The sequence below is a fragment of the Schistocerca serialis genome, chromosome 1, assembly GCF_023864345.2.
Source record: "Schistocerca serialis cubense isolate TAMUIC-IGC-003099 chromosome 1, iqSchSeri2.2, whole genome shotgun sequence".
NCBI lineage: Eukaryota > Metazoa > Arthropoda > Insecta > Orthoptera > Acrididae > Schistocerca > Schistocerca serialis.
The window spans coordinates 958701433-958727575 of record NC_064638.1 but is presented as its reverse complement, the minus strand read 5'-3'; the positions used below and the strand labels follow the sequence as shown (position 1 = coordinate 958727575).

At 43.2% G+C, this 26143-nt stretch overlaps 1 protein-coding gene across 1 annotated transcript in view; it reads right to left on the bottom strand.

The window, feature by feature from the left end:
- The window catches only part of LOC126452148 (uncharacterized), a 701717-nt gene that overhangs the window by 130799 nt on the left and 544775 nt on the right, over positions 1 to 26143 (bottom strand). The window contains exon 6 of the mRNA XM_050091038.1: positions 13368 to 13501. Coding sequence (XP_049946995.1) covers positions 13368 to 13501 — 134 coding nt within the window. The remainder of the gene's footprint in view (positions 1 to 13367; positions 13502 to 26143) is intronic.

Here is a 26143-nt window from a genome sequence, read left to right as displayed (position 1 = left end):
AAATGCCTGGGTGAAAGAATGACCTGTATTACGATCTTGCCAATTTTGGTAGACTGAATTCATTAAAACGATCTATTATATTCAAAGAGTGACTGTGTACAGAGTGTTTCGGAATTCTTACTATTGGCTTATAGAGGTTGTAGACGAGACTTAACAAAGAAAATTTTGACGAAGAACCTATGTCCAGTAACGTACCGTTTGAATGCAAAATTAATATGAAGATCTGATCAATTACAACTCTTCCCCTCCGCGGTAATTACAAAGCGGAAGCAATCAGTTCCCGGCCGCAGTGGCCGAGCGGTTCTAGGCGCTTCAGTCTGGAACCGAGCGACCGCTATGGTCGCAGGTTCGAATCCTGCCTCGGGCATGGATGTGTGTGATGTCCTTAGGTTAATTATGTCTAAGTAGTTCTAGGTTCTAGGGGACTGATGACCTCAGAAACTAAGTCCCATAGTGCTCAGAGCCAGAACAATGAGTTCTGAGCCGTGTGCTCCACAGAAGCCAGTGGCTTGGGCAATGTCTCGATTACTCATCGTCGGTTTCTCTTCTGCGAGACGAAGGACGCCCTCCTCATGTGGAGAGAACGGCATGTCCGTGGAGCACCACGATCAACCCTGCTACTTGTCAACATACCAGTTGCTCACAGCCACTGTAGTAGTGGGACTAAAATGGTACGTGATGTCGTAATTACAACAGGGACTCCGTTTGCGTGCGTACAGATCTGAAAGAGATCCGATCTTCAATATTATACATTTCCGGACATGGGTTCCTGATCGAATCTTTATCCAAAAAATCCCCTCTATAACACTTAGAAGACTGTAAAAGGAATTGCGAAACAGTATATGGCTTTTTATCTGTTTATTGTCTTTAAGTAAGACCAAAACTTTTAACGATTTTCGCCAGCTCATACTGCAAAATTTTACTTTCATACTAACCGAAGGCTTCTTGCATGGCACCCGTACTGTTGTTTTGGCTTTTGTTTCCCAACAAGAATTTTATTTCGTTTATATCTATGATAAAACTCTCATTCCTTTCGTAGTAACTTTATAATACGGCTATTGATCCATGGTACGAGGTCCCTCGCAGTCTTTATCAACACATACGTCTAAAGTCTACCGTACAGTGCTTCCGAATTTTATCTACAAATACTCACCAGCTAAGTACCGAGGAAGCTAGTGGTAATATGCCACTTGTTTATTTCCATACTTGCTAAGCGTAACATTCATATTTATACTTACAAAGCCAATGGTCACTGATTTTCTCCTGTACGGTAACTAAATCCAAAGGTTTCGGTCTGTTTGTTACCAGGATACCTAGACATTACTCTCTTGAATCAGTTCTCTAAGACATTGCACAAGGTAATTTTTATAAAAGACGTTCTGAATAATGTCACACAATTCCACTTTTTTGGTACTCTTTTTAGGAGCATGGCTTTCCCATTCCATAGCCGGGTAGCTGAAATTCCTCCCCTGTTAAAAGCCGCGAACAGAAAATTTTCTCGCGATATTCCCCAAGTTTTCTTTGAAATGTTCTACCATCTGAGGCAGGTGGCCGATAAAGAATACTTTCACCATGTTCAACCCACCTTAGCCTCTTCCTTCATCCAGATTACTTTGCATTCGAAATCTGTACTAACCCCACTAAATATTCTTGAGTTCTTTGCGGCACTACATAAGCAGCCACTACTGGAATTCAGTCTATCCTTATACAGTCTAATCGGAATTTAATATTTCCCTGCTATTCACTACTGGTTTCAGTCAGGGTTGTATTTCTAATAGTATGGGGACAGTACTGCCACTAGTAAGATTAATTTTGAGACTTCACAGTGGACGCTCCTGCAGTTAACTAATACCACATTAACATCTTCTTCTTCTGAGCTGCAAGGACGAATGTTCTTTCTGATGCTGGTGATCTGTTCCCTTCTCCGATTAAGTCACTCGTTTCACTATCGAGCCAATGAAGGGTTCCTCCACGCTAAAAGGAATATGCGCGTGACATGTATTTCATCTACATCTACAGGGATACTCTGCAAATCACATTTAAGTGCCTGGCAGAGGGTTCATCGAACCACCTTCACAATTCTCTATTATTCCAATCTCGTACAGCGCGCGGAAAGAATGAACACCTATATCTTTCCATACGAGCTCTGATTTCCCTTATTTTATTTTGGTGATCGTTCCTCCATATGTAAGTCGGTGTCAACAAAATATTTTCGCATTCGGAGGAGAAAGGTGGTGATTGGAATATTGTGAGAAGATTCCGTCGCAACGAAAAACGCCTTTCTTTTAATGATGTCCAGCCCAAATCCTGTATCATTTCTGTGACACTCTCTCCCATATTTCACGATAATACAAAACGTGCTGCCTTTCTTTGAACTTTTTCGATGTACCCCGTCAGTCCTATCTGGTAAGGATTCCACACCACGCAGCAGTATTATAAAAGAGGACGGATAAGCGTAGTGTAGGCAGCCTCCTTATTAGTTCTGTTACATTTTGTAAGTGTTCTGCCAAAAAAACGCAGTCTTTGGTTAGCCTTCCCCACAACATTTTCTATGTGTTCCTTCCAATTTAAGTTGTTCGTAACTGTAATACCTAGGTATTTAGTTGAATTTACGGCTTATAGATAAGACTGATTTATCGTGTAACCGAAGTTTATCGAGTTCCTTTTAGCACTCATGTGGGTGACCTCACACTTTTCGTTATTTAAGGTCAACTGCCACTTTTCGCACCATTTCGATATTTCTACTAAATCGTTTTGCAGTTTGTTTTGATCTTCTGAAGATTTTATTAGTCGATAAACGACAGCGTCATCTGCAAACAACCGAATACGGCTGCTCAAATTGTCTCCCAAATCGTTTATATAGACAAGGAACAGCAAAGGGCCTATAACACTACAATGGGGAACGGCAGAAATCACTTCTGTTTTACTCGATGACTTTCCGTCAGTTACTACGAACTGTGACCTCTCTGACAGGAAATCACAGATCCAGTCACATAACTGAGACAATATTTCATAAGTACGCCATTTCACTACGAGCCGCTTGTGTGGTAGTGTCAAAAGCCTTCCGGAAATCCAGAAATAAGGAATTTTGAGTGTGATCTACTGTAACCTTTTGTGCCTTTGCGCGATTCGAATCACTAATCAGTCCATCAAACTGCTCTCCTTCAACTGTCTCCATTTCTCTGTTCCTCTGATTACGCATTGATATTAATTTCTCTGGAATTACAAAACAGGTACTTGTACGACATTTACACACAAACATAAAATCTGCGTATTTCAGATACCGGTAACATAAATAATGTTAAATGGAAAAATACACAAAATAAACAAGCACACAAAGAAAAATTACGCTCACTCCTCCTACTCCCTTTTTTCACAGTTGTGGCTCTTGTCACTCATGTCTCTGTAAATCATGTTACAGAAGGCACAGAGATCAATTAAGCAACAGGACACGACAAACAGGTACTTTTAAAGAAATAACTAATAAAGTGGTATTTTATCTCTATTCATTTCGAAAATTGTCCTATGACCTTTAGTCAATAGGTTAATTTCATTTTATAGGGCATCGTCAGTCGAAGTGGTGCTTTATGGTTGGTATTCATTTCTCAGCGTCTGCGTAGATTGTGTGGTAGTTGCGCTCTGCATTAAGTTATCCGATAACGTGTTAGCGGAGAGTAGCAAGTACACTTTATTTTATCAGTTCAACATTTTCATGTCTTCCAGAGCAGAAGTATGTTGTACATCACATTTCGAGACACTAAAGGATTCTCAAGCGTGTATTCAGCTAACAGTAGTTATTCAAAAATTGTTGCGTGAGTCCGTTGAGAAAGCATCCAATATTTTTCAAGTTCTGTATCAAAACATGTGCGATGCCGTATAATATGTACCACAGTAACAAAGGTACAAAATCATTTTGGCCATTTTGCTTGTGCTACTCATGTAATAAGTGCCAAGTGTGTTATTTATAGCGTGGGTAATTTTTCATCGTGTCTTCTTGTTGGGCAGATGATAACTGGACGGCTAAGAACGACTTAGGATAAATCGATATCGCCACATAATACTCCACTGTCGACTCTCCTTGTCTGCTAGAAACGTTACGCAATGTTATGTAAAACAGCAGTATCATGAATCACCAAACCAAAGATAATTCTCGTTCAATAAGTGGCATAGTTGTAGGCCTATTATCACTGGCCGTTCTATTATAGAATTATGGGTCACTTTTATGCACGCGTATTACCGGCCTTTTTAGAGAACGAAGATCTCCATGAGGGTATCAATACGGTTTCCGAAAACAGAGATCTTGTGAAACTATGGTGTCTCTCTTCGTGCAAGATTTGACGACCTGGGGAACGTAAATAATAATGTCCAAGTTGATTCAGTGTTCCTTGCAGTATTCCAGACGGATCCACACTGACGCTTAGTGAAAGAAGTTCCTCGACTTCTAGGTTCCATTCAGAGGGTCGCAGTAGACAGAACTCAACGCGTCGTCCGTAAAGGCGAGAACCGATTAGGTGCAAGTGTAGCTCCAAACGCGCACCAAATGAGCACTGTAGAACCGTTCTCTTCACTATGTACACAAAGGATGTGACGGATTACTAAGGCAACTCCGTGAAGCTATTCCGTATAAGCAGTTCTATGTATGGAAGTTGTACCGAAAAGAAGCAAGATTCGCCGATGGTCGACTCCTGGTGCAGCAAATGGCAGTTGAACCTCAACATAAATAATTCTATTTCACATAAACAAACAGAAAGCCCAATTATCATTCGATTACGCTCTTGGTGATAAATCACTGAAGACAATAACAACTACGATATATCTGATAACATCCATTCAGAGCAACCAAAAGTCTATCGATCATGTAAATCTAGTTACAAGAAAAACAGACCCGATTTTAGTGTAATGTAACTTATTTGTGAAAGAAATGGCTCACAAGACCGAGGCTTAAGTATTTTTCGTGAATGTGGGAACCTTACTAGGTGGGATTAAAAGGAAGAGAGAAGATCGGTATGCTGGCAACATTATACCCTCGTCGCTGGAATGCCTCAATCCCAAAGTCATTTTACTCGAACTTCACATCCGTCGATTGCAAGGAAGAGTTTAGAAGAGCCATGAAATCACACGCTTCCGCGCGTGACATAAAATTATAGAGTCGAAAAAGGGTCGGTACTGAAATTCGTCAGTTGTGCCAAAAAGTTATAGCACAGAATTCTCTACTGAAAACGCTGTTTAGCTGCTGTGTCTTTTTTTCGTCTAAAATACGAACTTGTGCGTTCTGTTTTTACATGTCTGTTTTCAACAATAGACAAAACGGAGGATCTTGTGTTTTCTCTCAATACAGCAGAGCCCCTGTGTTTCCTGGGGTGTGGGCGCTAGCTAATATTTACTTAAAAACGGAATATTCAGCTAAATAACCAGGTAGCATCTGCAAGCAAAAATACAGCAGACAGCCTAACTGGCGGCTATCAGACTTGCAGATTCCACTGCACAGCGACTGCAAAATCAGTTCGCAACATATCCCAGCGTCTTGTTGCCTGAGTAGCGAGACAGACGCCCAGAAAATATTTTCCAGCCCAGAACAATTACGTACCTCTAAACAGAACCAGATTCAGTGTACAAGTATAAAGTTTCGTATCTCGTCTTTAAGTGGTTAAGTGTATAATTTTGTAAAGATGCTAAAAGCTCAGATTTTGGGAACTTAATATTCTATATCTGCATGGAAGTGCTGGAACGTGATTGTCATAGGGAACTTTTCTTTCAGTATATGTTTCGATTGTCCTTGTTCTGTTTACGATTGGTGATAGGGCACAATTAATATCCCTCTGCGTGAAGCACCATCGTAAATATTCAGAATCGACCTGAGGTACTCAGCAAAATCAGATAAGTGAAATTTTTGAGCCATAGTTCAACAAGATATGAACTTCTTTCATCGAAATTATCTGCTAGCAGATACACTCTAACATTTCTGTCGGAAAAGGTGGCCAAATGGTGATACACTGGACTCGTATTCTGAGGACCGATGTTCCAAATACCTGTCCAGCCGTCCAGATTTAGATTTCTCTAGATCACTTAAGGCGAACACCTGAGGTGATTCCTTTGAAAGGAACGTAGCCAATTCCCTTCCCCATCCCCCAATCTGAGTTTGTCCTCCATCTGTAATAACCTCGACATCAACGAAAATTTAAACCACGATATCACTTTACCTTCCAGTATTTCTTTGATACTATGCCATAATTCATAGAAACCAGTTTTAAAAACTTGCACGTCTCTAAGCCACGGCAGTTCGGTTAATACACTCGAGTATTCGAAGAACTGCCACAACCACTACCATCACGAACCCCGCCACCAAAGTTCTTTGTGTAGTACGGCGCTCCTCCTCTTATAGATGTTGTAAACTCCTATCTAAAACTTTCAGAGATGAATAGAAACTACATATGTGTTGATTCAAGCAATTAATGGATGTAATGACATCAGCAGTCATGTGCACCGGTAGACACCACTATTACCATTCCTGTCTTCCTTACCATGTTCTTTGTTTCACTCATCCCAATGCTGGTCCCTAAGTCCTATATAACAGAATATCAACCGATTCTTTCATACTGTGATTCCAATATGATGAAGGACCCACAAACATCGTAAGGTTTTGCAGAACAGATCATCCGAGCATTTCGTAAGTAATCTATTTTGTGAAATATCGTATCATTCAACCAAGCCTGTTACTTAATGACTGAAACTAGGCGATTGTACTGACATCTGCGTTCGCCAGCGAAGTTTTTCGTTATTTTACTCGCAGTTTTTGAGCTACAATTCCGACGGTTCGCCATAGAAGAATGAGTGTTCCAGCCAAATGAAGTTAACAGCAACCAATGATCAATATACTGGAACCCAGCCATCACACTGTTACAGTATATGTCAAAAGGGGAGCAAATTTTCACGTTAGCATAAATATTAACGTATTCCGATGAAAGGTTTCTTCTAGATGATTAACCTGTTAGAGGATAGGCATGGCATTTGCGAACCATAGAAGCATGCTAACAAGAACGCGTCATATGTGTGGAAAAGCAGATTTCGAGAACTAACTGGACAGTGACACACACATTCCGCGAAGCGACGCCAGAGAGTAGCACATTTTCCTTAGGAAGCACAATGAAAGCAAAGAGAATTGCAATAACGTTTGCGTCAAGAACAATAACGAAGCCATGGTAGCATTAGAAGCAACAAACGTACTGCGATATTTCTGCGTCCATTAACATCTGCCAGACTAGATAACGAAAGGCTTAGGAACAAACTTTAAAAGGAGAAAGAAACGTTGAAGATAAATGTTCTGTCGTCTGCGTAATCACTGGAGGCCGATTAGTTGTTCATTTAGGCGGAAACGATAAATCGCCCTTGGCCTATCCAAAGAAATCATATCGAAGTGACTTACGGAAACCACGGAAACCTAAATTTACATGCCCAGGAGAGAATTTGAACCACACTACCTCCTACACAATTCCAGTGTGTTAAGCCGGTGTACCACACCGCTCAGTGAACAAAAGTTAGTTATGGACAAGTTTTCTCGGTGTACGTGAAAGCATTACCCCTGATCCCACTTGCCCGTCGAACCTGTAGGTCTTCTCCGCTGGCTTAGACAGAGCAGACTACCCAGCTCGAAAGAAAAGAACCGCAACTTCAGTGAGGAAAGAAATGAAAAATATCCGAGAAACTTTTTGCGCTGTTTCAAGATCTACTACGTCGGAACAACTCAAATGTCCTTGTTTGCCTCTAAGAATTCTGTAGGATGCCACGGAACAACTTGCCAACGAAACTGTTTTTTCTTATTATGAACCGAGAAAGTATAGCATGAAGTTGTGCTGATCGATTTAGTTTTTGGTAAAGCGTTTGTGACAAATGATAGTAATTTGAGGGGAAAATTTTGTGTTGCATTCTAGTGTTATTTGCGATACCTTTCTTTAGAGTTGTGTTCTGTTTAAGCAGTTCAAGGAAACTTACAAGTGCTAGGTTGGTTGGTTGATGTGGGGGAAGGAGACCAAACTTCAACGTCATCGATCTCATCGGATTAGGGAAGGATGGGGAGGAAGTCGCCTGAAGCGATTTAGGGAAATCACGGAAAACCTAAATCAGGATGGCCGGACGCGAGATTGAACCGTCGTCCTCCCGAATGCGAGTCCAGTGTGCTAACCACTGCGCCACCTCGCTCGGTACAAGTGCAAGGGCCAAGTGCAATATCGACTAGTTCATTTACACAAAGAAGGCACGGCCAGAGTTATAATTCTCGTAAGCAATTTAATTCCTTTGTGTAGTCTCGGTCTCAAGAGAAAACAGGAGACATCCCCCACGGGAAACACTTCTCAAGCATCGGACAGTCTCTGCCCTTACAACCAATCGCACAGCTACTATAAGCAACGATAAACTACTGCTAGAAGAGAATCCCTGGCGACTTACGAGGTTTGGCTATAATACAATGGGACTCATTTTGTCACAGATTATGTATTAAGATGTATGAACAGAAGATAAACGACCAATAATTGTGAAGCCTCCTCAGTCGAATATTGCCTCTCCGGTGTCTGGAGACAGATCAGTGAGGCCGAGGCCTTCGTTTGCCTAAGAGTTGTTTTTTTTTCGGAAAAATAGTAAGTGTAATGTCAGAACAGCGAATTGTCGCGAAGTTTCACGTGAAACGTGAAAACAACTGGTATTGAAAATTATCTTTTACTAAAAGAAGCGATGGCGAAGACTGTTTATCGTGTATGCGGGTTTTTGAGTGGTTCAAGTGTTTCCTAGACGGCCGAGATGAAGTTGAAGATGACCTTTGCCAGGAAGGCCCCTCAACACCAAAACCGGATGGTTCAAATGGCTCTGAGCACTATGGGACTTAACATCTGTGGTCATCAGTCCCCTAGAACTTAGAACTACTTAAACCTAACTAACCTAGGGACATCACACACATCCGTGCCCGAGGCAGGATTCGAACCTGCGACGGTAACGGTCACGCGGTTCCAGACTGAAGCGCCTAGAACCGCACGGCCACGCCGGCCGGCTAAAAAACCGGATGAAAATGTCGAAAAAATAAGTAAAATGATTCTATCTGACCATCAGCTGAGTATTCGATCGATTGCTGAAACATCGTAAAGTGTTTGCGAAGCCGGTGCCGAAAATTACCACGGTCGAACGAAAAGAAGATCGTAAAAATGTTTGTACTGACACTTTGAATACCCCTGAAAATTATCCTAATTTCTAAGAAAGAATGACAATATGTGACGAATCTTGGTCCTTTCACTTATGATCCAGGAAATAAGAACCAATCGATGCATTTGAATTGACAATCTTCACAGAGAGAGAAAAAAACTCGCATGAAAAAAAAATCAAGAGTCTATGATGATTTTTCTTTCTATATTCATGTAATTGTTTATCTTCACTGGCTTCCTGAAGGCGAAACAGTTAACCAACATTACTACCGTCAGGTTCTTGCTCAACTCCTTGAGAAAATTAGAAAAAAAAAAAAACGAGCCGAACTGTTGAAGAACAAATAATGGGTTCTGCATCCAGACAACGCACCTGGCCATATCTTGTTGTTTGTTAAGAGGTTTCTAGCGAAGTACATCATCCCAGCGCTAGACCACGCACCTCATTCTATTGAACCAGCACATGTCTATTATATATTTACCTAGTTCAAATGTGCATTAAAAGGAGCAGGATTTCAGTCCGTTGAAGGAGTGAAAGGAAAAAAGGCATGAGTCATCAAGGAGCTCGTAGACAAAGGCTTCCAGCACCGTTTCCATTAAGGGAGCGTTGTAGGTACAGAGGAAGAGAGTATACTGAGAGTAATAACTATATATATATATATATATATATATATATATATATATATATATATATATGCAATAAAATGTTTTATAGCAATAGTCCCGTTACTTTATAGCCACACCTCGTACACATAATACGGTGCCTCACCTGTTCTTTAAGTCAGATCTTCCCAATACAGTGCGAATTTAATGGCTCACCAGGAAACGTCGTGAAACAATTTCTCAAGGCAACATTTAGTTCATCACCTTTTGTTTCGGTGTCATCATGAATAATAACCGGGTGACAATTTTTTTTTATAATCCGTTGCGTGACAACTGTGAACTCTCTGTGGTTAAACAGAGTTAATTCGATTCCTTAATTTGGGCGAAAGCCTTAGTAGCTAAGATTTTCTGGAAACGTCGACAAATTTCTGAACTAGCTCTTGTCCCTTCAGGATGACTGAACTGTTTTCTTGTAGCTATGGCTACACTACGTCCACATACAAGTATAGTGCTACACAGTGTAACACTTAATTGTCTGTCATTTCCCCACGTGCTGCAGGATTTTTATGTTTGCTACGGCTATCAAATTTGATGTTTCGGTGTGGTGTGTGATCTGGGAGATGGTAACCATTCACTATAGTACAGGCAGGATGGGATAGGGAATAGTGCATAGGGATCACACTGAACAAACAGGACGTCCAACGGCCGAGTCGTGGGGTGCTTTTTCTATGGTGTTTTTAAATACATATGCAGTTTCGTTTTCGTGGTAGGTAGAGTCAAGCCCAAACAAAAATTGTTAAAGTGGTGTTAAATGCGATGCTTCCTGTCGACGGGAAAATGGTTGGTTCTCATTACAAGCAAACCGTCGTTAAAACTGTTTTAATATTTGTCGCTAACTGGTCTTATGCTGATACCTGCTAAATCTGGAAGTTGATGCTGATTTATTGCGAGAAAGTCATTCCAGCAATATGAGATAAATTCAATTGCACGACACTTATTGCCTCGTGATCAGGCACTGGGTCCTTGGAAAATACGTTTCTCGTCTCTCAGAATACTCATTATAAGGAAATGTTGCCTTTATAGCCTGTGGCTAACACTCGAAAATATAGACACTAGAACTGCATGACACGACGGCTTGTCTAAGGTGTCAGAGTGAACGCGCATCGAGAAAGAGGGTGTACAAGCTGTAAATAGTACTGATTTCGTTTATTTATATTACAACTGCCCGTGATTATGATTCAAAGGGATTGTGAATATGTGATAAATATAAAGCGTGTTGGCGCTCCTAAAAAATATCTGAATACTCACTGCTAAAAGGCAAGCAGCCCATAACACATTTAAAAAATAAAAAATTTGTGTAGGTAACTAGCTACAGCTGAGAGACATTTATAGAAGACATATGAAGATGGTATCTGTTCTTTTGGACATGGTGACCATGCGGATCTCTTAGAATGAAATGATAATTAAATCAAGACCCTAAGCTGTCGACAGATGTTGATATACATCAACGCTGACAGTAGAATAGTGTGCCCCGACCGGGACTCTAACCCTGGATCTCCCGCTTATATGGCATACGCTCTATACATCTGAGCCACGGTGGGCACAGAGGATAGTGAGACTGCAGGGATTAATCCTTTGCACGCTCCCTGTGAGACCCACGTTCCCAACTTAGTGTCCACACACTACATTCGTAGTGCCTCTGCCCATTACACTCATTATTCGCGGCAATCATACCGAGTCCCGTAAGAGTTCGGGCAATGCGTGTGCATCCAGCACAGAAGGAGGAGGTCAGTGGCCGGGTGGCTTTAACTATATATGAAGATGGTATCTGTTCTTTCGGACACGCATTGTCCGAGCTCTTACGGGACTCTGTATGATTGTCTGCCGCGAATAATGAGTGTAATGAGCAGGGTCACTACGAATGTAGTGTGTGGACATTAAGTTGGGAATGTGGGTCTCACGGGGAGCGTGCAAGGGATAAATCCCTGCAGTCACACTATCCTCTGTGTCCTCGGTGGCTGAGACTGATGACCGGCAATGTAGCTCAGCGTGCTCGGTCAAAGAGCTGGCTGCTCTCTGTAATAAATAAAAACTGAATGAAGGGATAAAAAACGAACTGCAACGGATTTCATGTGACGTCCGCTACGACCAAACACAATGAACAATAAGGAATAAAATGCAAAAAAAGAAAGATGGATAGAGCGTCTGCCATGTAAGTAGGAGATCATGAGTTCGAGTCCAGGTTGGGTTACACATTTTCAACCGTCCCTGTTGATGTATATCAATGCCTGTCTACAGCTTAGGGTCTTGATTTAATTATCATTTCATTTATAGGCAAGCTTTTTTATTTGGTATCAGCTGTATATGTTGTACTTATTCTAAGTACTTATAGACCCCAGAACTACCAAACTCTAAGGCGTGTCAGAGTGAATGTGCATGGAGAAACAACGGACATGTGCTGTAAATAGTAACTGATTTTATTTATTTTTGTTACAACTACATATGATTATAAAGCAAAGTGGATACAAATACAAATGGTACACACATTATATATAATTTATTTAGATACTCGCAACAGAGGGCGATTCTGCTTCTCCTAACAGTAGGTTTTATGCAGCCCGCAATGCTTTCAAAAACCATGTGCCAGATTTTCGTATTTTTTCGCCCATTACATGCACACTCTTGGTCCTAAAAGGAATTTGCAGGACCTTTTCATAGGAAATGTAATGTAGTTAAATTTTGTACTGGGATATGTTTGCGCTGGATGCCATGGTTTTGGAGTTATTCAAGAAAAGCGCGTTTGAAAGTCACTAGCCGGCCGAAGTGGCCGTGCGGTTCTAGGCGCTGCAGTCTGGAACCGCGAGACCGCTACGGTCGCAGGTTCGAATCCTGCCTCGGGCATGGATGTGTGTGATGTCCTTAGGTTAGTTAGGTTTAAGTAGTTCTAAGTTCTAGGGGACTAATGACCTCAGAAGTTGAGTCCCATAGTGCTCAGAGCCATTTTTTGAAAGTCACTTTTGCGCGTTTCTCTTGACTAATTCGAAAATTATGGCCTGTAGCAAAAATAAATGCCAGTACAAAATTTAGATACATTAAATTTCTCAAAAAAAGATCCTATGCATGTGGTATTTTAAGGCGTCGTAGGTTGTGTAAAACCCATGAGTAGGGGCAGCTGAATCAGCCTTTATATGCATCTGATGCCAAATAAAAGGGCTTTTCTATATTAATCATTTGTAGCGATCCTAACTGTAGTCAACATGAGAGCTATCAATGGACCTAAGACTGATACATACTGCATAGGGGACACAGTAATGACGAGTAGAGATGTTGTAGCGTATTTTTGCATGTCTACTCGACAGAGCCGCGTCGGCTACACATTGCCAAAAAACGGCAAATTGAACTAGATTTGTTATAATGAAATTTATGGACAATGGAGATGAAATCAATGAAACTTCAACTGCATGATATTATATCAGCGAGACTAGCTCGGATACGCTGCACACGCAGTGTAATGAATATGTGGTGGAACCCAGACGGTGCGCCGAGAAGGCAGTGCGCAGTACGGTGGTTGGTTGTGCTTACCGGGAGAGCTCCCTCTGGAGGGCGTGCAGGCGCGCGCGGCAGCGCTCAGCCTCTGCCGTGCAGTCCCGCAGGCGCGCCTCGGTGTCCAGGCGCAGCCGCCGCTCTCGGTCCACATCCCGCTGCAGGACCTCCCGCTGAAACACCAAGCCGGGTACACGCTAGACGATACACTTACTGCGGCTATACTTCTGCTATCGTACACAAATGGTTCAAATGGCTCTGAGCACTATGGGACTTAACATCTCAGGTCATCAGTCCCCTAGAACTTAGAACTACTTAAACCTAACTAACCTAAGGACATCACACACATCCATGCCCGCGGCAGGATTCGAACCCGCGACCGTAACGGTTGCGCGGTTCCAGACTGAAGCGCCTAGAACCGCTCGGCCACCAGCGGCCGGCTTTCGTACACAAACGTCAGTTCAGCGCGCTCAGCTATTGTTCGTTGGGTGCTATAAATCAACACAAGATAAGGGGCAATCACAGAGAATACACTTTACTAGAGTTGTAAAAATACCGCAGGCCACCGTAAACTACCATAAGTTAGTGTAGACTACGGTAGTTTCCCTAGCAACTTTGGCCAGTTAAGATCGTACCAGCATTACCTGTACATTAAGCGTGTTGCGTACTTATCAGGCGTTACATCATAACGATCGCATCCATTACATATGAGATCAGCGAACATTGTAGGTTCTTAACGTGAAACACAGGGATTTTGTAGTAAAAATAAAGAAAACAATACAGTTTTATCATATATCTCTAGAAAACGCAGCTGCATCAACAAAAGGCTAAATTAAAATATATCAAAGAATGTTTCTATACTTCGTTGAACTTATATAAAACATGTTGCTGTTAGTCATAAAACTTTCGCATTTATCAATAATAACATGAAACTCCTGCCTTTGCTCATGATGAAGAACGATCTAATGAGTAAAAAATAACAACAATAATCATATATAATTTTATGTTTGTGCATGTAAACTGTCCACACATCAAAAGTAATTGCCGGCCCGAGTGGCCGTGCAGTTATAGGCGCTACAGTCTGGAGCCGAGCGACGGCTACGGTCGCAGGTTCGAATCCTGCCTCGGGCATGGATGTGTGTGATGTCCTTAGTTAGGTTTAATTAGTTCTAAGTTCTAGGCGACTGATGACCTCAGAAGTTAAGTCGCGTAGTGCTCAGAGCCATTTGAACCATTTTCAAAAGTAATTGCTTTGCTAATATAAAAGTACAGAAGTTAAACGAGCAACTAATTTTTATTCGGTAAGGATGCAAAATACAGAATGGACTAGCACTGAATAATGTGCGGTTCTAATTATGTGCAAAAAAACAACCAACCAAACAAACAAAAAAAAGATAAGTCGTTGGTTCCCATTTTCCTTCATACACATTCTTTTATGTTTCTTTCCCTACCAGTTTCACCAATATATCTGGCAATCCTACCATTTACTGCGCCATTTATGAAGTGCATACCAAAACTACTGAACCGTATTTTGATAGAGCACAACGGGACACTTTACTGCAGCAGAATTCTCTTTGGTTAAATATTTACTGTTTTTTCACCTTTCTTTCATTTATACAATGTATTTTATGTAACATTAGTAAATACATTTAAAATAATGTATATTTTGAATTTTCTGTTGTAGAAGTGCTATCCCCAAACAAATTAAAATGAATGTAAAATAAGAGGAACAGATAGAGGAGACAGCTGAAGGATAGTTCAGTGGACAGTAACGTCACGTCGTTTGTTGGCTTATTTAGTGGCATGATGTACGAGAAACAGTAAAGCAATAGTAACGAATTATAATAATTAATTATCTGTGTGCAAAGTGGCGTAAAACGGAGGCAGACTGTTGAAGGTCAACTTGAAAATTTTTGAAGTATATGCTACAGGGAAAGTATGTTACAGTTTGGAAAGTCCATTATGTAAATAGTGCTGTGGAAAGAGGAGCATATAAATAATAACAGTGTGAGAGCGTAGTACGTCTAAGTTGTTACAGTTAAAAAACGATCAGCCATTCATCGACTATGAGATCTTACATAAATGAAACCACTGTCTCAGCGTTTAATCTCCATCCCGTCTAAGCTTTTCACCTTGAAACGTTCCAGATATATTGGATTTCCAGAAATTGCTATATTACAGCGATCGAGCAGTCATGTAGCTTCTTCAATAATTTTAAAAGGAATAACATAACATTCAAGAAAGTGAATTCGTCATACCAATACAACTTCAGCGACTGCAGCATCACTCGTCGTATTCATACGGTACGTGGTAGCCGCAACTTTTTCTCAAATGACGACCCCCTCCCCCCACAAACACAACACACAAAATAACGAAAGGAAAAATGTATGGTACTAAATTTTCGCTGTCCATGCAGCAAAACTTCAGAATCAGTCATGACGTTTTAATTTATTACCTTCTTTTTATTACTAACTCTATTCGCAATATACTCCGCCGAAAGCATCGACATATACACTACTGTCCATTAAAATTACTACACCAAGAAGAAATGCAGATGATAAACGGGTATTCATTGGACAAATATATTATACTAGAACTGACATGTGATTACATTTTCACGCAATTTGGGTACATAGATCCTCAGAAATCAGTACCCAGAACAACCACCTCTGGCCGTAATAACGGCCTTGATACGCCTGGGCACTGAGTCAAACAGAGCTTGGATGGCGTGTACAGGTACAGCTGCCCATGCAGCTTCAACAAGATACCACAGTTCATCAATAGTTGTGACTGGCGTATTGTGACGAGCCAGTTGCTCGGCTACCATTGACCAGACGTTTTCAATTGGTGAGAGATCTGGAGAATGTGCTGGCCAGGGCAGCAGTCGAACATTTTCTGTATCCAGAGAGGTCCGTACAGGACCTGCAACATGCGGTCATGCATTATCCTGCTGCAATGTAGGGGTTCGCACTGATCGAATGATGGGTAGAGTCATGGGTCGTAACACATCTGAAATGTAACGTCCACTGTTCAAAGTGCCGTCAATGCGAACAAGAGGTGACCGAGACGTGTAACCAATGGCACTTCATACCATCACGCCGGGTGATACGCCAGTATGGCGATGACGAATACACGCTTCCAATGTGCGTTCATCGCGATGTCGCCAAACACGGATGCGACCATCATGATGTTGTAAACAGAAACTGGATTCATCCGAAAAAAATGACGATTTGCCACTCGTGCACCCAGGTTTGTCGTTGAGTACACCATCGCAGGCGCTCCTGTCGGTGATGCAGCGTCAAGGGTAACCGCAGCCATGGTCTCCCAGCTGATAGTCCACGTTAATGCAAACGTCGTCGAACTGTTCGTGCAGATGGTTGTTGTCTTGCAAACGTCCTCATCTGTTGACTCATGGATCCAGACGTGGGTGCACGATCCGTTACAGCCACGCGGATAAGATGCCTTTCATATCGACTGCTAGTGATACGAGGCTGTTGGGATCCAGCACGGCGTTCCGTATTACCCTCCTGAACCCACCGATTCCGTATTCTGCTAACAGTGATTGGATCTCGATCAACAGAGAGCAGCAATGTCGCGATACGATAAACCGCAATCGCGATAGGCTACAATCCGACTTTTATCAAAGTCGGAAACGTGATGGTACGCATTTGTCCTCCTTTCATGAGGCATCACAACAACGTTTCACCAGGCAACGCCGGTCAACTGCTGTTTGCGTATGAGAAATCGGTTGGAAACTTTCCTCATGTCAGCACTTTGTAAGTGTCGCCACCGGCGCCAACTTTGTGTGAATACTCTGAAAAGCTAATCATTTGCATATCACAGCATCTTCTTCCTTTCGGTTAAATTTCGCGTCTGTAGCACGTCATCTTCGTGGTGTAGCAATTTTAATGGCCAGTAGTGTTTATCTTAATCTACCTGCAAAATTATACCAGGGGCGTTCAATAAGTAATATAACAACTTTTACCTGAAAGCAGGTTAGTTTCATTCGAGACTCCAATACACTACATTATTCCCCACTCTTGCGGAATACCGTCGCCATAACATTACCGGCTGAGCGTTTGGCTTTGAACTTTATCTTCGAAGGAGAGGCGGTGTAGCACCACTCCATGGATTGCCGTTTTTTTTCCGGTTCGAAATGATTAACACAAGTCTCATCGCCTGTGACGATGTTCAACAAAATATTGTCACGATTAGCTTCCTAGTGCGCAAGCAATTCCGCACAGACGGACCTTCGTTGCTATCTATGGTCTTCTACCAGGCGGTGGGAACCCCAGCGGGCACACACCTCTGAGTACCTCAGCCAGTTGACGAGTGTGTGAGCACTACCAGCAGAGACGTCCAGTTGAACAGCGAGGTGTTTTATTGCAATATATCGATCGCCACGAACGAGTGTGCCCGCACGTTCCAACATTGCAGGAGTCAAAGTTGTTGCAGCCGGCCAGCAAGCGGCAGATCGGAAGCGTTTGAGGAACGTTGTTGCGATGGTGACAGATGCCTCGCCCGACGACTCACTGTACTTTTGTTGACTGCCAAGTCTCTGTAGACATTCTGCAAGTGTCTATGAAAATCTGCGATGCTCTGGGTTTCCACCAAAAGAAACTCAATGACAGCTTCCTGCTTGGAACTCACCTCCGTTACAGAGGCCATTTTGAAGCCTATGTAAAGCGTCGCAAACTGTTGGAACTTTATGAAACTATAGGGGCTGAAGCGAAAATATTCCATAATGTCCCACGACAAATTCTGTACTTTTTCAACAGAAATTGGCATAGAAAAACAATGTTTTGCATTAGTTATTGAACGCCCTTTGTACCACTGTACGATACACGGTACATGAGATATGACGTCATAAACATTGAGGTGTGTGAAAAACTAGGTTCTCTTAAAACGGAGCGCAAATTACTCAGACTGTACTTATCTAGTGTTGGATTCTTTAAAGAATCGGGAGTGGGGTTAGTGGTCTGCACTAACTGGGCACCGCTGTTACAGGGATCTGAACGGTGATACCTGTTAGGGCCAATATAATAATATTTAAGGGTAGAGCTGCCGCTACCTGAATTCCCAGTCGACAGAAGGTTAATTATAATCAGAATCAGACTTAAACAGGATGGAAAGGTGAACTTCAGACTCTGGTGTAGAAGCAGTAACCTTTGTGTAATAAACTTGGATAAGAAATTCAGTAATTGAAGGATGGTCGTAATGAAATTAATAGCGATAACTACATTTCCATTTGGCCGCTGTATTTTAACGACACTGGGCGAATAGCATTTTGACAGGCTGGGTCGCGTAAGAATGAAGTGTAAAGTTTCTGCAAATGAAGTTACTGGAGCACCAGATATCTCAGTGCAAAGAAGGTCGAGTCTAAAGCGCCCTGCTCGCCCAGTCGGCAGAAGTGGAAGAGCTGCGCGGAATCCGCGTTAATTAACAGAGGATTAAGCCCGGAAACGGTGAAAGTCCTGCAGCGAAGGAAGCGAGAGGATGTTCCGCAAGATGGGGTCGGTGCCTGGAATTTTGGGCGAGTGTGTCTGAGAATAGGAGGAGAGAGGACGGGGCAGCTGGCGCTGAGGCAGGAGTGGCAGGCGTCCGATCGCGCGAGCGGATACAGCGGGGACGCGCGCCACCACTAAATCGTTCCATTTCCGCCGGCAATCCCCGCCGACGGTGGAGGCAGTGCCGCCGGCGCTCTCCGATAAGGCGGCAGCAGTAGCTCCGTCCATCTCCTCAAGTGGCAGCGTCTTCCTGCTCGCCTGCCGTGCAGTCTGACACAGTCACGTAAAGCGCAGGACGGTAGCGGCGCGGATGTCATAGAGCGTAGAGCGCAGCGAAATAGGATCCACATTCCGAGGGCACTCTTCCAGACGCGAATACAAATTTGTGAATCCAAGAATAAGCGAAGGCCGGATCAGTGTAACTAGTCCAGCCAGGCTTCTAATTCCAGATATGCTGGTCAAAGCCAACAAAATCAATAACTCATGAGTTAAGCTGGTGTTACGCAACACGTCTATACCAGCGCCCGAAGGGCACATACACTGACGTGACAGAAGCAATGGGATACCTCATACTATCGTGCGGGACCTCTTTTTGCCTGGTGAGTGCAGCAACTCGCTGTGGTATGGACTCAACAAGTCGTTGGATTTCCCCTGCAGAAATATTGAGCCATGCTACTTCTGTAGCCGTCCATAACTGCGAAAGTGTGCCGGCGCAGCATTTTAACGATTATATCCCATAAACTTTCGATGGGTGGCTAAATCATTCGCTCGATTTGTCCAGAATGTTCTTGAAACCAGTCGTCAACAATTGTGGCCTAATTACATGGCGCACCGTCGTTCATAAAAATTCCTTCTTTGTTTGGGAACATGAAGTCCATCATAGGCCACAAATGGTCTCCAAGTAGCCGAACATAACCATTTCCAGTCAATGATCGGATCAGCTGGATCAGAGGACCCAGTCCATTCCATGTGAGCAAAGCCCATTCTATTAAGGAGCTACCACCAGCTTGCACAGTGCCTTGTTGACAACTTGGGTCCATGGCTTCGCGTGGTCTACGCCACACTCGAAACCTACCATCAACTGTTACCAAGTGAAATCGGGACTCACATGACAAGCCCACGGTTTTCCAGCCGCCTAGTCCGATACGGTCACGAGCCCAGGAGCTACGATGCAGGCGATACGTGTTCGAAGGCTCAAATGGCTCCGAGCACTATGGGACTCAACTGCTGAGGTCATTAGTCCCCTAGAACTTAGAAATAGTTAAACCTAACTAACCTAAGGACATCACAAACATCCATGCCCGAGGCAGGATTCGAACCTGCGACCGTAGCGGTCTTGCGGTTCCAGACTGCAGCGCCTTTAACCGCACGGCCACTTCGGCCGGCCCGTGCTCGAAGGCACTCGCGTTGGTCGTCTGCTCCCAAAGCCCATTAACGCCAAATTTCGCCGCACTGTCCAGCGGATACGTTCGTCGTACGTGCCACATTGATCTCTGCGATTGTTTCGCGTAGCGTTGCTTGTCTGTTTGAACTGACCACTCTACGCATTCGCCGCTGCTCTCGGTCGTTAAGTGAAGGCCGTCGGCCACAGCCTTGTCCGTGGTGAGAGGTAATGCCTGGAACTTGGTATTCTCGGCACACTCTTGACACTGTGGATGTCAGAATATTGAATTCCCTAACGATTTCCGAAATTGAATGTTCCATGCGTCTAGCGTCAACTACCATCCCGCGTTCAAAGTCTGTTAATTCCCGTCGTGCGGCCCTAATCACGTCGGAACTCCTTACACATGAACTACCTGAGAACGAATGACAGCTCTGCCAATTTATTACCATCTTATACCTTGTGTACACGACACTGGCGCCATCTGTATATGTACATGTCGCTATCCCATGATTTCGTCATCTCACTGTAATCAAAACTGCTGGCTTATGTTCTTTGTTTACGTCGTTGAGTGTGAAAGTTAATATTTTTGTAAAGCTGCTAGTTACTCGCAATGAAACTTCTGAGAGCTCCAGGTTCGTATTTATTAAGCAGTTATTGATACCTTGCAGCTGGATTAAAGTGTTCATTTTATGTCATGTTCGACAACCAAATGATTATCTATGTTTGTGTGTCGCAGCATTTTAAACAGGGAGGACGCTATTGCCTTGCAACATCTGCCGTGATAATCTTCGCTTTCGTTATTAGGAGAAGGGCGGAACGACGACGTAACGCCAGGAACAGGAAATGGGTTCGACCGTGGCTAGGAAGAAGGGGTGATGGCAGGGATAAATATTTCCTGTTAATGAAGGAGTTGAGGCCCGAAGAGACACAGAAGTCTAAGAACTTCGCCAGAATGGATGTGACTTCTTTTGACAAGCTACTGTTGATAGTACGTGATGCGATTCGCGCAAGTGACAATAATGAGGAAAGGTACAACACTGGCCCTTAAAATTGATACACCTCGAAGATGACGTGATACAGACGCGAAATTTAACCGAAAGGAAGAAGATGCTGTGATATGCAAATGATTAGCTTTTCAGTGCATTCACACAAGGTTGGCGCTGGTGGCGACGCCTACAACGTGCTGACATGAGGAAAGTTTCCAACCGATTTCTCATACACAAACAGCAGTTGGCCGGCGTTCCCTGGTGAAACGTTGTTGTGATGCCAGCTGTAAGGAGGAGAAATGTGTACCATCACGTCTCCGACTTTGATAAAGGTCGGATTGTAGTCTATCGCGATTGCGGTTTATCGTATCGCGACACTGCTGCTCATGTTGGTCAGGATCCAATGACTGTTAGCAGAATATGGAATCGGTGGGTTCAGGATGGTAATACGGAACGCCGTGCTGGATCCCAACAGCCTCGTATTACTAGCAGTCGAGATGAAAGGCATCTTATCCGGTGGCTGTAACGGATCGTGCACCCACGTCTCGATCCATGAGTCAACAGATGAGGACGTTTGCAAGACAACAACCATCTGCACGAACAGTTCGACGACGTTTGCATTAACGTGGACTATCAGCTGGGAGACCATGGCTGCGGTTACCATTGACGCGGCATCACAGACAGGAGCGCCTGCGATGGTGTACTCAACGACGAACCTGGGTGCACGAATGGCAAAAAGTCATTTTTTCGGATGAATCCAGTTTCTGTTTACTGCATCATAATGGTCGCATACATGTTTGGCGACATCGCGGTGAACGCACATTGGAAGCGTGTATTCGTCATCGCCATACTGGCGTATCACCGGGCGTGATGGTATAGGGTGCCATTGGTTACACGTCTCGGTCACCTCTTGTTCGCATTGGCGGCACTTTGAACAATGGACGTCACATTTCAGATGTGTTACGACCCGTGGCTCTACCCTTCATTCTATCCCTGCGAAACCCTACATTTCAGCAGGATAATGCACGACCGCATGTTGCAGGTCCTGTACGAGCTTTTCTGAATACAGAAAATGTTCGACTGCTGCCCTGGCCAGCACATTCTCCAGATCTCTCACCGATTGAAAACGTCAGTTCAATGGTGGCCCAGCAATTGACTCGTCACAATACGCCAGTCATTACTCTTGACGAATTGTGGTATCGTGTTGAATCTGCATGGGCAAAAAATGGTTCAAATGGCCCTGAGCACTATGCGACTTACCTTCTGAGGTCATCAATCGCTTAGAACTTAGAACTAATTAAACCTAACTAACCTAAGGACATCACACACATCCATGCCCGAGGCAGGATTCGAACCTGCGACCGTAGCGGTCGCTCGGCTCCAGGCTGTAGCGCCTAGAACCGCACGGCCACTCCGGCCGGCGGCATGGGCAGCTGTATCTCTACACGCCATCCAAGCTCTGTTTGACTCAACACCCAGGCGAATCAATTCCGTTATTACGGCCAGAGGTGGTTGTTCTGGGTACTGATTTCTCAGGATCTATGCACCCAAATTGCGTGAAAATGTAATCACATGTCATTTCTAGTATATTTGTCCAATGAATACCCGTACATCATCTGCATTTCTTCTTAGTGTAGTAATTTTAATGGCCAGTAGTGTACCATCCGACGATTAAGAAAAATTCAATTAATACGCACTATCACTATTCTTAAGTAATATTTCTAACGCCTTGTTTGATAAACCACGCTTGTACGTCTTCAACCTGATTCGCAACATGCCTCTACACTGTAATCCCTTAAAAAGGAACGAAAGACAACTAGTAAAGCTTTTTCTGCCATATGAGCAGTATTAATGTAATTATTAGTACGACTGACAACTTCGTGAAGCGCGACAGGTCACGTTGCGTATTCATGCTGCCTTAAAAAATTAAAATGTACTCGTTTCGCACCTATAAGGCGCTAGCAGGGAACGCGAGCAAGTTAGCGATGGATATATATGTTGTTAGCAGTTGAAGGATTATTGTATCAGGTGTATAGATATCATCGGATCAGGTTGGCATGGATAAGTGCATTTGCTTCAGGAATTCATTCAGTTCTGTCCGGTTTTCGGGGGAAGGAACACTTATCTCTGCGAAATCCGGTAACTGCAGACGCAAATAAATGGGGATTTAACATTTTAATGTTTCGCTATTGTGCCTCCCCTCTACACGTGACGTAAAAATACGTGCCTCATAAAATATTTTGAATGAATCTGTACCTTTACCAGTATCAGGAATGTCAAGGACTTGCTACGACAGTTGTTGGCCAGCTTGCCTCAGAGAGAAGGCAAGGACCTCGTGACATCCTTCCGAACCCAATCTGCGCATGCATCCAGGGCAGAGGGGGTGCAAAGTAATACCGGTAAGTGGGCTCATACTGGCAAGTTCGTTGTAAATTTGGCTTGATTTTGGAATCACCGAAATAACATCACATACTATCGCAAGCCGTGAAGTTTCATTTCATTTACTACTCCACTTCTGCGTGCTTCTCTATTTTTGTCGGGCATGATATTATGTTCCTACATTACGTCTTTAGGTATGTCCACGTTTCCACATTTCCTATTAGTTTATGTGTCAACGATCTTTCACGCTTTCCTAAAGTGGCAGGACTATTCTTTCGGTGTTAAACGCTTCAATGAATTTTTTCTGTACGGTACAGATTGTACTTCCACTAAGGCAAACTGTACTCGTAGCTACTGTGCCACACACACTGAAGCACGTTGAGTGAGGGCGGGTTTTGGAGTAATCTCTCGCAGTTGGCACCGTGTGCGCTGCTTCTGCATGAGCCGCGCCCTTGGGTGACAGGCAGCCCCTCGCACGCGGTAAGCCCGCAGCCCCAGCAGTGAATCACCGCGTGTGCGCTCGACACGCCACGCGGCTCACCTCCACACGGAAGCTGGCCACCACCCTGCACATGTCGTGCCGCACAGTCTCTGCCCTATACCATGACCAGCTGTTCGGTAAACAGACTGTGACCATGTTTCGTTTATACGCTGTGACTAAAAAGAAAAAAAAAGAAAAAAAAGAACGTGCACCGTGAATAGGATGAACAGCTGACAGAAAGCTTAGTTTTTATACAGTAAGTAAATCATTATTGATTTATAAGAAATTTGTTGCAATCTCTGTGCATACTTATCTGTGTAATTATAAGTTAGCTTTCTTCAATTTTCCTGATACAGCAACACTGTGTAAAATGCGTAAGGATCAATTAATGTGTCACCAAATTATTATTGCTCGATGCTGCAATCGATCAATTGTCGAACCCATTAATTGGTAGAATAGGGTACGTAGAGACCTGTAGCGCAACGAGTTAATCAAAGAAAATGATACTACCGATCGTCTGTGATGTGGGAAACTGAAATGAACTGAAGATCCCGGGGAAAAAAAAAAAACAGATAGCGTTAGTACACAGGTTGTCCCGTTGTCCCGGAACTGTTGCGTTCAAATTCGAGGTGCCGTACAGGGTGTCTTGAGGAACAAATCAAGGATAGGAATCTGTATCCATAAAGGTCATCCAACGCTACAGAGTGCCGAAGTTATAGGCAATGGCGCCTGCCATTAGGCCACTCCTTCAGCAGCAAACGTGACTTTATACGCTGACAGCCCGTAGGCGGAACGTCTTGCAGTTTTGTTTATTATTTAGTGATCGCGACTAATTGCCACGATTGCCAATGGAGAAGATGGAGTTAGTAACTGCTTAGAAACACCTTGTCTCCTATGAATGCCATGCTCGTTGCTCTGGGATGATCGTTTGGGACTCGGGTTTCCATATGCAGTTTATTTTGTTCCTGTACACCGAAAAACTTTGGAGACTGGAGAGGTTCCAGCAGAAAAATAAACTTTAGATGGGAATGCGTTTCAAAAACCGTCAAAAACCGAGGCAACGGAGCATCGAATTCATATCAGGCTAGGCTTTTCTATGCGTCAGTTAGCTCCGACATCGATCGTGGCAATCAGTCCCGATAACTGAATAACAGACAAAATTACGAGATGTTCCGCATACGGTCCGTCAGCGAACAAAGTCAGTTTTACCGCCGAAGGGATGGCCTTGCGGCGGGCGCCGAAGGCTATATCTTCGACGCTATGTAGCGTCGTTGGATGACGTTTCCAGACGCGGCTTCCTGTCCTCGCTTTGTTCCTCAAGACACCCTCTACAACCCCTCAAAGTTTATCGCAACATTTCTGGGACACCATTTATATCACAAAAGCAACCGACGTCAGTTTTACGTCAGTCTCTAAAGAATTTCTTTGTCTTCTATAGAACTGCACAGAATTTCAGCAGAGACTTTAAGATCCGTTAACTTAATTCTGCGACAAGACTTTTGGTTTCAGCCACTCATTGCATTTTCTTCAGAAATAGGGGCATATTTTGTCGAAGAGTTTACGTTAATGGACAATTTTCGTTATTAGTCAAATAATTATGGTTGGGTTGAACACACTGCACGAACAATTAAATTATAAATATCTTCGCAAGATATTCGGTTTAACAACCCGCTTCAGTTGTGTTTAGTCCTTTATTTTTATATCACTACCGGTTTCGTCGCACTAGGAGCCACATCTTCAGATCAACATATCCATCACAATAAATCAAGAAGGAATAACAACCCTAAGACATCTACAGATACGATAATTTTCTAAAAATATTTTAAGATTTTAAAAAAGTTTTTTAAAAAACTTTCTAAGCTTCCTGTAATACACGCATCCGGCGCTGCTCTTTTAAGTCATTAAACATCCGTGGTTTAAGAGTTTCATTTAGGTTATCGTAATTTAAAGGCGTTAGTAATGAAAATAAATGTCACCTGTAACTATTTGCCACTACCTATTGTTTTTTTAAAAAATGTTTTGTATTTGGATATCCAAATATTCCTTGTTCTCATTCACGATTCATGCATTCTCCCAAT